The sequence below is a fragment of the Palaemon carinicauda genome, chromosome 8 (assembly GCF_036898095.1).
Source record: "Palaemon carinicauda isolate YSFRI2023 chromosome 8, ASM3689809v2, whole genome shotgun sequence".
NCBI lineage: Eukaryota > Metazoa > Arthropoda > Malacostraca > Decapoda > Palaemonidae > Palaemon > Palaemon carinicauda.
The window spans coordinates 35,440,728-35,455,581 of record NC_090732.1 but is presented as its reverse complement, the minus strand read 5'-3'; the positions used below and the strand labels follow the sequence as shown (position 1 = coordinate 35,455,581).

General features: G+C 44.1%; 1 protein-coding gene across 2 annotated transcripts in view; it reads left to right on the top strand.

Annotated features, from left to right (window-relative positions):
• Window positions 1-14,854, top strand: part of Bdp1 (transcription factor TFIIIB component B'' homolog Bdp1) — a 186,334-nt gene that overhangs the window by 96,180 nt on the left and 75,300 nt on the right. For both annotated transcript variants that reach the window (XM_068378561.1, XM_068378562.1), the window contains one exon: window positions 1,318-5,119. In XM_068378561.1, coding sequence (XP_068234662.1) covers window positions 1,318-5,119 — 3,802 coding nt within the window. The remainder of the gene's footprint in view (window positions 1-1,317; window positions 5,120-14,854) is intronic.

The following is a 14,854-nucleotide window of genomic DNA, read 5'->3' as shown; positions in this document are numbered from 1 at the left end:
AAATATTTATTTTAATGTTGTACTTAAAATATTTTATTTTTCCTTGTTTCCTTTCCTCACTGGGCTATTTTCCCTGTTGAGGCCCCTGGTCTTTTAGCATCCTGCTTTTCCAATTAGGTTTGTAGCTTAGCAAGTAATAATAATGCTGAATTATCAACATGAGCATCTTCGTCTGGTACATTATTCGAATCAGGTTGAACAACAATATTGTCATTTGAGTTAGAATTATTTTGAGAATGTTCATTATATAATTTTAAGAGATCAATGTGATATGGCCTGATTTGACCATAAATTTTAATTGAGTAATTTTTATCAGATGAACATCCAGCAACATTGTAAGGTCCCTACCATCTTAGTTTCATTTTAGATTTTTTATCTGGCTAGGTTTTTATGAGAACTTTATCCCCAATGTTAAGTTTTCTAGCTTTAGACCAAGGATCAAGTTTAGCTTTGTTAGCTAATTGAGAATCAACTGCATTAGAATGTGCCTGACATCTGACATCTTCACCATTTAATCTTGTATTTACAGCATATTCTTCTACTTTTACTTTATCCAAAATAGGAGAGACCACTCTTGAATTCAAATCTTCAATTGTATAGCTATATGCTAGATCATAAGGAAAAACCTAGTACTCAATCTAACTGTATTATAAGTGAACTAGATCTTATGAACTAACTCATCATCCCATGATTTAGCATCATCTTATCAGGAATGTTTGATCATATCCAAAAAGGCCCCATTAAACCTTTCACAAATCCCATTAGATTGAGAATGTCTGTGGGATGTATTAATCAAACTGATGGCATGTTCCTTACAGTAATCCTTGAACAACTTACTCAGAAAATGACGTCCATTATCAATAGTCACTTGCTTTAGAAATCCATATTTATGAAAATAAAAAGTGACTAACTTCTCTGAACATTCTTCTGAGTTTTAACAGGGATAGCATTTGCAAAACGTGTTGCGACATCAACACTGGTGATTAATAAGTGTTTTCAGAATAGCTAGTCTGAAAATGTGTAAAAAGGTCAATACTAATATGAGCAAATGGTACATTGTTATTTCAATCAAATCTGAAGGAACAGGTTTATGGAATCTAGCAGGTGTGTCATAATGGATTCAGCTTCACCAAAAGTATTATCCCCAATAAATAGCTCCAGGTTTGTATCGTTAGGAAAAATACAAATTACTTTCAAAATTGTCATATTTCTCATAGTAGAGAACTTGTAAAATTCTCATGTTTAATGTATATGAATTTTTTTTATCTTCAATTATATTTTTCTGAATTTGTTTAATATTTATTTTTTTATGGACAGGAGCCTTCAAATGAGAAGAATAGTATGTTGCCTGTACAGTCTGTGGCAGGTGCATCATCAAAATCTGGAACTGTTAGTAATTTAGTGAAGGAAAGGAAAACTGCTATAACAATTGACCTCGACTCTTGTGATGAAAAACCAGCTGAAGTGGAAATTGATGATTATAAGTCTGATCATCCAACACTTAATGCACCTGATAGTATAGATGTCAGCAAAAATTATAATAGAGATAAAAATTGCTCAGATGTAGAGATACTACCAAAGTTTTCCTGTAAAAAAATACCAAAACCTTTGTTAGCTAATGTTGATGACGAAGTCCAAGAAGTTGCTATATCTGAAAGCATCCAGTGTTTGGGAGCCTACAAAAAACAACAGTCTCCTCACATGCCAAGTTTTAAAGATCCTTTAACTATTTCAAGAAATGTTGAGAGTGAGTGTTCAGCTTTGTCGTATCATACCGCTAAAAATTCAGTGTCTGACTCAAGCAAATCAAATCTGATGAGCCCAAAACATATTGCACATGCATTTTCCCCTTCTAGCAATATAGATTGCTTAACTGATGATATTGATAAAGGAAAGCCAGACAATATGGGTTCAAGAAATAAGGAAGTGGCCATTGATAATGAAGAAGTTATGAGCCCAGCAGATGGGAAAAAAGTTATAACTTTAGGAAGTGATAAGGTATCTGTAGATAGAGGCAAAGGTGTGGAAAAAACACCTCCAGCTGTGGGAACACTCACTAGGAGGCCTAAAATACGGGCAAAGCCCTCATTTTCTAGTAATTTAGGTAAGAAAGCAGTGAACCCTGACAGAAAGGCAGTAACTTCACAGGTTATTCCAGTAATTAATTCTTATACTGAAGATGTGATATTAGAGGAAGGTGATGGTGAAAAGGATAATTTAATACCTAAAGTAAAAGATGTTACACTCACTAAAAATAGAAATGAAATCAAGATTCAGGCCTCACAAAACTTGGTTGCAAAATCTCAAGAGATAACATTGGATGATAGTAATGAGACAGAGTCATTCAGCGTTAAAAAAATGTTAATGATAAAAGCTAAAGAGAATAATGGAAAAAACCCAGCTTTAGATAATGGAGAGAAGTCTATGTACTCTGGACTTGATACTACTAAGGAGAAATCATCACTAAATGCTGTTCATTCAAATACTGAAGATGTAATATTAGAAGAGGGTGGTTGTAATAATGATAATTCATTAGCTAAAACCAAGTGGGTTAAACCTATTAAAGATATGAATGAAATAAAAATTCAAGTTGCAAAATCTAAAGAGATAACATTGGATGATAGTAATGAAACAAAGCCAGTCAGCAGTAAAGAAGTATTAACCTTAGAAGGTGAAGAGAACAATGGAAACCCTAGGGTTCACTCTGGTAATTTGTTTGAAAAATCAGGTTTAGATAAACGAGAGAAGACTATGTCCTCTGCAATTAATACTAGTCACGAGAAATCATCACCAAATGCTGTTAATACAAATACTGAAGATGTAATATTAGAGGAGGTTGATTGTGATAATGATAATTCATTAGGTAAAACCAAGTTGGTTACACCTATTAAAGATTTGAATGAAATAAAAATTCAAGTTGCAAAATCTAAAGAGATAACATTGGATGATGGTAATGAAACAAAGGCAGTCAGTAGTAAAGAAGTGTTAACCTTAAAAGGTGAAGAGAACAATGGAAATCCTAGGGTTCACTGTGGTAGTTTGTTAGAAAAATCAGGTTTAGATAAAGGAGAGAAGACTATGTCCTCTACAATTAATACTAGTCATGAGAAATCATCACCAAATGCAATTGGTCCAAGTGTTAGACGACGTAAAATCAGTGCCAAGCCATCCCTAGTAAAATATGCTGGGAGAAAACAAACAGGCGTTGTTGATTCGTCAAAACTTTCAAATATTAAAAAAGAAAATGATCAAGACAAGGAGGCCTGCTGTTTAACAATAGATCAAAATAGTAAAATTGGTATTTCAGAGATTGAAGAAAAAAAGACAAAGTGTGTTGATGAAAATGAAAGCGGTACCAAGCAAATCAAAGATAGCTGTAATGCCTTGTCGTCAGTGCTAATTGAAAATAAATTGGATTTGCTGACCTCTACAGAAAACACTTCTTCAGTTTCTGCATCAAAACTTTCTGAGTCTGACTTAAGTGGAAATGCAAGTCACATGTCTTCAGAGAATTCTTCCCCAGGGCAAGTTAGAACAACAGAAAGTGGACTACAAGTCAGCAACGTTGAGAGTTTATTGCCCACATCCTCATGTAATAATATGAGGAGATCTAGAATTCGTGCAAAACCTTCTCTTTTCACTAAAAGGAAGACGCTCCCAGTTGATGTGCAAGAGGATTTGGTGGAGTCCAGAAAAGAAAATGAGGTTATACACAGTGTCGACAAGCAAGCCCAAGCAAGATTACTTACTGAAAAAGTGTCAGATGAGAAAGAAGAGGACAATGAAAATGAAAATAATACATATCATGGTCAAGCAACACCAGATGATGTCAACAGCCAAACGCAAGCAAGAATACTTTCGGAAAAGATATCGGCTGAGAAATCAATTGAAAATAAAATTGAGAAAAATACAGGTAATTGTGAAGCCATAGTAGATGAAAAATTTAATTCTAAAGAAGTAACGGAAAACCTAGACTCTGTTTGTAAAAGTTTAATTGTTAAAAAAAGACAGTTTACTAATGGAGGTGATAATGTTGATACTAAATCAAAAAAGATAATTACGCACAATAGAAAAAAGCTAGATATAGGTGAATTAGTTAGTGATGACAGTGGTGGGAATAAAGAAAATTCCTCTAAATGCCTTATTGGAAAAGCCATAAAACGAGAACGCAACATAAAAGTACCAGCTTATAGTAAAAGTAAACCCAAATTGTTACAACTGGATTCAAGAGAAAAAAAGTTGACCATGAAGTCTGAAAGAAAACTGAATATTAGTGATAATTCTGATAGTGAGTCTGAAGAAAGCATGCAGAAAAGGGTCTTTAGGGAAAGGAAAGAAAAATTTAGAAAGAAACTCAGTCAGAGTCAAGGAAATATAGAACGGGGCCAGATGACAATGTTTGATTTAATCTTTTGGAATCCAATTAAAAACCCTATGCCAGGCAGAACTGATATTAATAAAAAAAAGGATAATATCAGTGGTGCTGATGGAGAGGATGCAGCCTCAGATATATTAGAAGAGCAAATGGTGGATGACCTTGGGTTAGAAAGTAAAAGTGTTGCAGAGGAATCAAGACCTAATTCGCCTGGGTCTGCAAAAGATGAGGTAGAGATTACTAATGAAGATGGTTCATCCCCAAAATCAAACCAACTTGTTGTGGAGAAATGTGAAGAAGAGGAAAGTGAGAAAAAAGATGACAAGAGTGATGAAGAATCTGTTCGTGATGTTTTTGCACCACAAGTTAAAATTGGCCCTAATGGACAAATTATTTTAGATGAACAAAGTATAAAAATTCAGACAACTGCAGCAAAGAATCGTGATGAAATTTTGAGTAAAGCAGAAGTGGTAGAAGAAAGTAATGACACTGCTCATTATGGGAAGTGGAATAAGAAACGAAGACGTTCTTGTGAATGGACCATGAAGGAGACTGCACGGTTTTACAAGGCATTGTCCACAGTAGGCACCGACTTTTCTCTTATGGAAACTCTTTTTAATTGGAGGTCTCGAGCAGAATTGAAAACAAAATTCAAGAAAGAAGAGCGCACTAACAGAGAGCTTGTTGATAGAGCTCTGAAAGATTGTACCCAGTTTGACTTCACACCATTTGATGAGGAGTCTGGTAAGTTCGTACCTTCAGTTTTAAAGTTTGGTCAGTTAACAGTAATATAATTATGGTTAATCCATTTTATCTCTCATAAAAGCTTTAAGAATGTTACCCTTATTACCTGTAGGGTTTGTAGTCATGTCGTAAAAAGCTTATTTCCGAAAAAAAAATTTTTTCCAAATACCCTCTTGTTATTTCTCTTTTAAACATTAGTAAATGAACCATAGGGATTGTTTTATTGTTTATCTAATAAAAGAGTATTTAGGATGGGGTGATGATATTTGTTAATCAGTACCCTTCTGTCAAAGGCATTAGAATTAAAGTTTCAGGGTAAGGATGGATATTGGGAAAGGTACCAAGAAAACTGTTTTGTTTATAGCAAACCAACAATCATATCAAGCAAAAAACACAGTTGCGACTGTTCCTAAATAGGGCAATTCTGAAGTCCTGTTGAAAGGATATCTTTGTATGACTGTATGCATACATGAACCTTTTGTCCATCACTTGATTTTTATCATCCTGCTTATTTAATAACATTTGTTCCGTAACTGGAATACAAACCACGCTATTTAATAAGGGTATTACTTTCTGTGTAGCTGAAATGACGAGCCATTAATTTTTAACGAGGGTTAACTACCCACACCGCTAGTTAGGGGGGATAGGGGAGGGTAGCTTGCTACCGCTCCCCCTCACACACCTGTGACTGAGCTCACTTTGCTTTCGGCTCGGATGGTGAACGGATGTTGCCGCTCTTCATCCTTGCCGAATATTGGCAGCCATTAACGACTTTTTTTTTTCTTTTTCTCATAGTGTGTGTGTGAAGTTGACTTCTGCGTCCATGCGCACCTGCCCTGGACTCTCCGGCCGCCCTTGTGAGACATATATGTCGGTGGTGGAGACTAATCCTCACACCCTTTGTCCTGCAGGCAGAGGTCAATGGTGTGATAGTGTTAATAAGTGCAATGAGTGTAGGGAGTGGTCATCCTCCCAGTGGGAGAGGTTTGCACGACGGCGGAAGAAGAAGTCCAAGCGGGATATTTCTCCTTCAAAGGTTTCTTTGAAGGAAGAAAAATCCAAGGCTCCTTCCTCGGTCTCACGACCCTCCTCCGAAGCTCCTACTCGTTCGGTCTCTTTCGAGAGACCGTCGAGTAGTAGCGTAGACCAAGTTATTATCGGCCAACCCCGGTTCTCGAGAGATGATGTTGCTTCCCCTAGCGAAGCAGCCCCACCTCTCCCTCCCCCCGGGTGAGGCCTTAACACTAACTCCCCTCTTACGGATTTGGTCTTCATGGGGCTTACGGGTCCGCCCTCCATGGAAGCCTTGCTGCAGTTCATCCGCATGGGTGCTTCTGTTAAGCAATCATCGTCGCCGTCAGAGGTAGATTGACCCTTGTCAACGTTGTTGTGTCAGAGGGGTCTCATGCGGTTTCATCCATCTCCTCTGCCACTCCAGACTCTACAGCGGTTGCTGCCGACTTAGTTTCCCCCGTTCTTGATCATCCTCCGAGGGGGAAACTAAGTTCGTCTGCCTCTCTTGCAAGTGTTTCTCCCCCTCGGGGAGTTCACTTATAGAGACTCCTTTTCGGAGGACTGCTGTGGTGCATGGTCAGCTTGCTGATCCAATGGCCCCCAGAGGGCGCATCCGTCGGAAGGCATGCCTTCTTCTTCGCCTTAGAGGTCTCCCATCACCAGCGGTGAAGAGGCGCTTCTTTGGTTCATCGTCGTCATTGTAGTCCCCTGCAGAGGAGCCTCCGCTGCATTCAGACCTCCATATATCAATCATCACTGCTCCAGCAACTAGTCTTGTGACTTTGGTCCTGGACCTCTCTGCTGATCGTTTGCGATCCCCTTCGGTGGATGGTCGCCCTTTCACAGGGCACGCTGACCATCCATCCTCCAGACCAGCCAACCTGCCAACACCATTCCTGTCACCGGTAGAGCCTACTGTAGCTCTACCAAAGTAGCTGCGTGCCATCGCCCTGCAGCTCGCCAACCAACAGGACTTCTGCGCTCACCAGCTGCTCGTCAACACTCTACAGCGCTTCGGCGCGTCCCTTCACCTGCTCGCCCTCACAGAAGGCAGCAAACTCATGTGCTTGCTCGCCAACGTTTGCCTGCACGTGAGCGCTCTCCTGTGCGCCACATGCCCACGCGCCCACGTTCACCTGTGCTCACACGCCCAGGGCCGCCCACGCGCCAGCGCACTACAGCGCGCTTATACTCTCCTGCGCACCCACGATCTCCTGCGTGCCAACGCGCCCACGATCTCCTACGCGTCAGTGCCCATCTACGCGCCAATTCTCTCCTACTCACCAGCACTCTCCTGCGCGCCAACGCTCGCCTACATGCCAGCGCTCTCCGGCGCGCCAGCTTGTGCACCATTCATCGCCCGCGCCCCAACCTGCGCGTCATTATTCCCCGGCGCACAAGAACACTGTAGGTGAGACAGCAATCACATTGCAGCCCTCGCCTACGCGCCAACTCTCACCGGCACCCTGGCGCTTTGCGCTCACCTGCTCGCCAAATATCTCCCGCGCGCACGCACAGACACGCACGTGCCTCCTCGTGCCCGTGTGCCAACTCTACCTACGCACGCCGGCCGATACTCTCCTGCGTGCCCGCTTGCGCGCCAATATTCTCCCTTGCGCGAGCACGTGCACCAACAGGCACAGGCACAGGATATACACCCGGCAAGGTCTGCATCGCCTCATTTCCCTCCCCGCAAACGCATTCCAGCGCACCCTGCGGGAGAAGGGAAACAAACACAAGCAGAGGGGTTCAGGAACCCTAAACTGCCTTCTAAGGCAGACTCACCTATTGCAGTGACTCCTCGTAGGGAACCTTCGGTCCCTTCCCCTTCAGGGGATCTGTCTGATAGTGCATCCGTCAGTCAGAGCCGTAACACAGGCTTTCAAGCTAGTCCTGTCTGACCGCTTATCAGAGCAACCTATAGCTCTGGATTTAAACACGGAACCATGGCTTCCTCCACCCCTTTTAAGAGGAAAAGAGGAGTTTCCAACGCGGTCAATTCCCTGAGGGCAAAGCTGACTCCGTGCAGACCATCAAGGCAAGTTCCTCCAGTTTCTTAGGAATAATCTCCTTCCCTGTCGGACTAAGGCCATCCGTCACCAAGGGAACCGCGCGAGGAGAGACACACTTCCATCGCTCCAATGGAGGAAACCTCTCTTCACGCGGAGAGTTCCCCGCAATCTGAGACCAGGAGGGACATGACACATAGGCCTTCGATGTTGGAGTCTTATCTCCTTCCTCGGAAGGAGTCCAAAGACTCCAAAACTCTACCAAAGTCCTCCACTAGGGCTAGAACCGAGACACCCAGCCACTCAAGAAATGTCCGCGACTCACCCCAAAAAGAGCTCTTGGGGATAGAAGGAGACTTCGCTGCGAGTCCCACATCAGGAGGAGACCAACAAGAATCAGAGCATGCATTCTGGCAGGTTCTGACTGTAATGAGGGTTCTCTATGGGTTTTCCGACCCGGAGATACCCTCTCGAGAGGGCAAAGACACGGTCTTAGACCGCTTCTTTGGTACCCAGAAACCCTCAAAGACCAGTGCAGCCCTGCCCTGGTCTCAAGGGGGAAAGAGTACCAGGGACAAGATCTCCTAACAGCTCTTGGAGTTTGCCTCCTCCAACCGTGCCAGTGCTACAAACAAGCTCCTCCCACCTCCTCGCGTACAGCAGAGGAGGTCCTTTGAGATCCTGGAGGAACCCAGTTCAGCTCTTCCTCTTCACCACACGCTGGAAGAGCTAACCAGGGGAGTCCCTCTTGAGAGACTCTAGGCAACTGAGGTCCTTAACCAGGAAAAAGTCGCCTAGTATGCGATGCAAGCTACTTCGTGGCTGGATATCTGGTTAGGGAACTAGGTATCCTGATACGATCCAAGGATTTTGACATAAAAGCGTACCAGAAAAGCAATGGAGACCTTACTTTCAGGGACTCGCACGATCGAGTTTCTTGCCCACCAAGTCTCGAACTTGTGGGCAAACAGGTCCCAAGCGTCGAGATAAATAGGCTCAGACATTCCTCCTTAGAGGGGGCCCATCTGTTTGAGCCTAAGGACGTTGAACTTGATGCTGAGAGGTGGAGGAAGTCTCATTGAGACTCCCTCCTCCATAGGGGTTTAACACCTAAGCCCTATAAACCTCCAGCACCCCAGCAATCCCGTCCAACCAAGACTGCAACGATGAAAACAGTAGCGAAGACAGTGGTGTCTAAGCCCTTTCTTGTCAAGGACAGGAAAGGCGAAAAGTCCTCCAGGGGAGGAAAGAAAAACGCTAGGACAGGCACTCCCCCTGCGTTTCCACCAGTGGGGTGATGCCTACAAAGTTGCTCAGACAGGTTGAAGAACCTCGGGGCCGATTCTTGGACAATTTCCGTGATCCGTCTAGGATATTGCGTCTCATTCATAACATCTCTACCTCCCCTGACTTGGAATCCAGTATGATTAGACTCCCTTGCCATGGGGTCGGCAAGGGGGCAAGCCCTTCGGGCAGAAGTCCAGACCCTGTTGAAGAAGGGAGCTCTCCAAGAGGTCCTTGACGGGTCCTCAGGCTTCTTCAGTTGACTCTTTCTGGTAAGAAAGGCGTCTGGAGGCTGGAGACTAGTCATCGACCTCTCAGCCCTGTACAACTTTGTCAAACAAACTCCGTTCAGCATGGAGACGGCAGACACGGTCAGACTAGGAGTAAGACCTCAAGACTTCATGTGTACACTGGACCCAAAGGACACGTACTTCCAGATCCCAGTCCATCTGTCTATAAGGAAGTACTGAAGATTCAGCCTAGACAACAGAAAGTACAAGTTCAAGGTGCTGTGCTTCGGTCTTTCCACCGCACCCCAAGTTTTCACCAGAGTGTTTGCCCTAGTGTCATCTTGGGCACACAGGATTGGCATTCGTCTCCTCCGTCATCTGGACGACTGGCTAATCGTAGCAGACTAGGTGTCGACCCTTCTTCAACACCGAGACAAACTTCCGAGACTTTGCCAGGATCATGGTAAATCTCAAGAAGTCCTCTCTGCTTCCCACTCAAAGATTGGTATATCTAGGCATGATCACAGACACCAATCTCCACAAAGCCTTCCCATCAGACGACAGGATAACAAGGCTGAGAAAGGTCACAAGACCTTTTCTCAGACGAGAAGAACTTTCAGCCCAAACGTGGTTACGTCTCCTTAGTCACCTTTCATCGCTGGCCCGTCTAGTTCCCAATGGTCACGTCAGGATGAGATCCCTCGCGTGGCAACTCCCCAGACATCCAGATTCCCATGGGATCAGCAGAACTGACAGACCTCCAGTGGTGGGTGACAGACGAGAATCTACGTAAGGGAGTGGATCTTCTCGTCCTCCCCCCGGATTTGATGCTGTTCTCAGACGCTTCAAAAAAAGGTTGGGGGCCCCACGTGCTGCACCACACGACCTCAGGCCTCGTCAGAGTCAGAAAAGTACCTCCACATAAATCTCCTAGAGATGAAGGCCGTCTTTCTGGCCCTTCAACAGTTCCTTGCAGGCCACTCAGTGGTGGTGATGAGCGACAACACAGTAGTGGCTTACATCAACAAGCAAGGAGGTACTTTTTCGCAGCAACTATCCCATCTAACAGTAGAGATACTGAGATTGTCCGAAATCCACTCGATACCACTATCAGCACGCTTCATTACAGGGAAAAGGAATATGCTCTCCGACAATCTGAGCAGAGCATCTCAGGTAGTGAGTACTGAGTGGTCTCTGGATCATCTAGTAGCCAACAAAGTCCTGACTTTGTGGGGTTCTCCAACTGTGGACCTCTTTGCAAGGTCCCTGAACGTCAGGCTCCCGCTGTATTGTTCCCCAGTCGCAGACCCCAAGCTCTCTGGCAAGATGCTTTCAACAACGGTGGGACAACATCGACGTTTACGCCTTTCCCCTGTACTGTCTGATGTAGAGGGTACTCAACAAGACCAGAACATCGGTCAAGCTTTCAATGACCCTCATAGCTCCGCTATGGCATCACTCAGAATGGTTTCCGGACCTTCTGCAGCTCCTAACGGAGCCCCAAGAGAACTCCCTCCATGACACAATCTACTCAAACAACCACTTGCTAACATATTCCCCAAAGCCGTAGCTTCGCTACGACTTCACGCCTTGAGACTCTCCAGCATCTCCTCTTTGAGAGAGGATTTTCGCAAAAAGTTACGATTAGGATGGCTGGATACCTGCGTAAGTCATCAGCAGCAGTCTACCAGGCAAAGTGGAAAGTCTTCTGTGGTTGGTGTCGTGGAAGGGGTATATCTCCACTCGATGCCACTATTCCAGCAATAGCGGAGTTCCTTGTGTATTTGCATGAAGAAATGTGCCTTTCAGTCTCGGCAGCGAAAGGCTATCATCGCTCAGCCTTAAGCCTCGCCTTCAGACTAAAAGGAATGGACATTTCTTCATCGCTAGAACTTTCTTTACTCAAACGGAGTTATGAACTTACTTGGCCCCAGTCAGAAGTGAGACCTCCCCCATGGAACATGGTTCGAGTTCTCAGGTCTCTTAAGAGACCTCCCTGTGAACCATTACGCCAGGCAACTGATCGCCACCTGACTTGAAAGACGGTGTTCCTGCTAGCTTTGGCCTCAGCCAAGCGAGTTAGTGAACTTCATGGTCTCTCATACGACATAGCCCATTCAAGGGGATCGGGAGAGGTAACGTTCAGCTTCGTCCCTGAGTTTATTGCTAAGATTTAGAACCCGGGAGTAGCGGATCTATGATGTGACTCCTTCTGGATTTCTAGTCTCCGTACTGTAACAGATGACCCAGACCATCTCTTACAATGCCCAGTGAGGAGTTTGAGGCTGTATCTTAAGAGAACAGCCGCAGCCCGTCCTCGTGTGCCTGCACTATCGTCAGCACAGGAAAGACTAAGAGGAGGGTCACCAAGAACACCATCTCAGCGTGGATTCTCAAGGTCATAGAACATGCACTGAATCCAGACCCCCTCCGTCACGTCACCCCAGAGCTCATGATGTCGGGCGTGGCTACGTCCCAGGCATTCAAGAGAAACTTCTCAGTGACGCAGGGTCTTCAAGCTGGGGTGTGGAAGCGTCAGACCACGTTCACATCCCACTACCTGCAAGACGTGACCCACAGGGGACTCTATACATTCTCTATCGGTCCTGTGGTAACTGCACAACAGCTGGTTTAAAACCTCAAGCTCCTTATTGGACAAGTAGCAGAAGGTTGAGGGCATTGTTACCGGGTTTTAGTCTGCGTGAATGAAAAGGTTTGACGGGCCCTTATTCTTTTCTTCATTCTCCCCTCTCTTTGGGAAAGCAGCATCCTGGGTTCTCTGCATATCTGACCTCAAACCACTGCAGGTAAACCATGCTCCCTTGTGTACCTAGTATTAAGACTAATACTGATGTGTCTCCATACCCTGACGAGGTGGGATTGGGAAAGTCTTAGTTGCACAGTTTTTCCTTCTAAAGAACTCGGAATAACTATACCAGGAAAGTCACACTTCTACATACCTCAACACACAGCTTGCGTAGGCCACGAACCTTGCGTAACAAGGTTTTAGCGTGGCGCAGGGACTCCTTATTTTTTCAGTATAGATACACTCAGATAAGGAGCCCCCAGGTAAAAGCCAAAAGCCTGATTGGCTGGGACGTCCACCCTTCCTAATGGGTGAGTCACCCCTAGTAAATTGCGTGGTTTGTATTCCAGTTACGGAACAAATGACAAATTCGTAGATAATTTGTATTTTTCCTAACCATACAAACCTTAGCCATTTAAGCAAACTTACCCGCCAGCCCTATCCCCCTTGAAGTCCTACCTCCAAGTAAAGTGAGCTCAATCACAGGTGTTTGAGGGGGAGCGGTAACCAGCTACCCTCCCCTACCCCCGCTAACTATTGGTGTGGGTAGTTATCCCTCGTTAAAAATTAATGGCTTGTCATTTCAGCTACGCCGAAAGTAATACCCCTATGAAATAGCTAAGGTTTTTATAGTTAGGAAAAATACAAATTATATACGAATTTGTCATATTTTACTGCTGCTGACTTCAGTAATTTTCCCCCAGTATTACTTCAGCCTCTTGGAGTATACATATTTCATCATTTTCATTCAGGCCTAATTTCATTCTTTTTTTCCACATAGGGAGTGGTGAGTAAGTTATTATTTTCTTATGACTGTATTTCCAACTCCTGTGGGAGACAGGTGATGGCAGGCCAATTTATATAAATAACTCCAGGTTTGTATTAGTCAGGGAAGAAAACAAATTGTCTCCGAATTTGTCATTTGTTCCCAAACTAACAGACCTTTAGTTATCTATTTGGATGATTTACTCTTAGATGGGTTGAAGTCCTAATTCTGGCATGGACATTGACTCGCTTTTACCTAGTACAGTATATGACTGTGATCTTGGGAAAACTTTAACACCTCGCTAAAATATACAAAGTGAGCAATTCAATGTAATGAGAGTTTGTCATCTTGTATAAACACATTCCGAGTTTATATAGCAAAACCATTGCTTACCTTGGAGATAACATTGTGGAAGTGGACATTATATAAATTTATGACTTATACTAGGCTACACAAGGGAAGTGATAATTATCTCCAAAGGTTAAAGCCAGCTTGCAGAGGGACCTGTGGTGTTGTACCCAAAGGGAGGGGAAGGTGAAGAAAGAAAAAGCCAGACATACTCTCATTCATTCCAGTCTTGACCTGGGTAACCAATGCCCTCAACCAACTGCTACTTGTCCATCAAGGAGCCTGAGATATTCTTAAACCACTTGTTGAGCAGCCACCACACGACCGATTGTGAAAGTACCAAGCCTCCTGTGGGTCACGTCTTTCAGATGATGGGCTGTGAAGGTAATTTCTCTCTTCCACACACCGGCTTGTAGTACTTGCAACATGGAAGAGTTAAGTTCAAATGCCAAGGACGTACTAATGCCCCTGACATCATGGGCTCTTGGTCGTCAAGACGGAGGAGGATCAGGAGCCAAGGCTCTTTTGATCACCTGGTGAATCCAGGAGACAGTGTTCTTAGTGATCCTCCTCTTTACCCTTCCTGAGCCAACAAACAGAGGTGTTAATCTGGACCGTGTTGCTGCAGTGCATTTAAGATAGTATCTTAGACTTCTCATCGGGCATAGTAACAACTGAACTTGGTCATTGGATACACAACGGAGACTCTCAATCTGAAAGGGCCCGAATCTATGGTCCAGTACCCCCGGATTTTAAGTGTTAGCAATAAACTCAGGGACGAAGCTGAATGTCACTTCCCCCCATCCCCTTGAATGGGCTATGTCATAAAAGAGGTCATGAAGTTCACTGACTCTCTTTGCCGAGGCTAAAGCGAGCAGGAACGTCGTCTTCAAAGTGAGATTTGGCGAGTTGCATGGCGTAATAGTTTGTAGGGAGGTCCTTTTAAGGATCTCAAGACGCGAACCACGTTCTAAGGATGAGGCCTAATCTCTGACTGAGGGCAAGTGATATCATAACTCCATATGAGTAAATAAAACTCCAATGAAGAGGAAATGTCAACTCCTTTCACCACCGCGACTGAAGGAATCTTTTCCTCCCGAAGGTATACAAAGAACTCCGCTATTACTGGTATGGAAACATCGAGAGGAGAATTTTTCCTCCAACGACACCAACCACAGAAGGCTCTCCATTTAGCCTGGTAGACCAGGGCTGAGGAGTTATGCAAGTAGCCGGACATTCTATCCACAACTTCATGTGAAAAGCCCTTCTGAGAGAGGA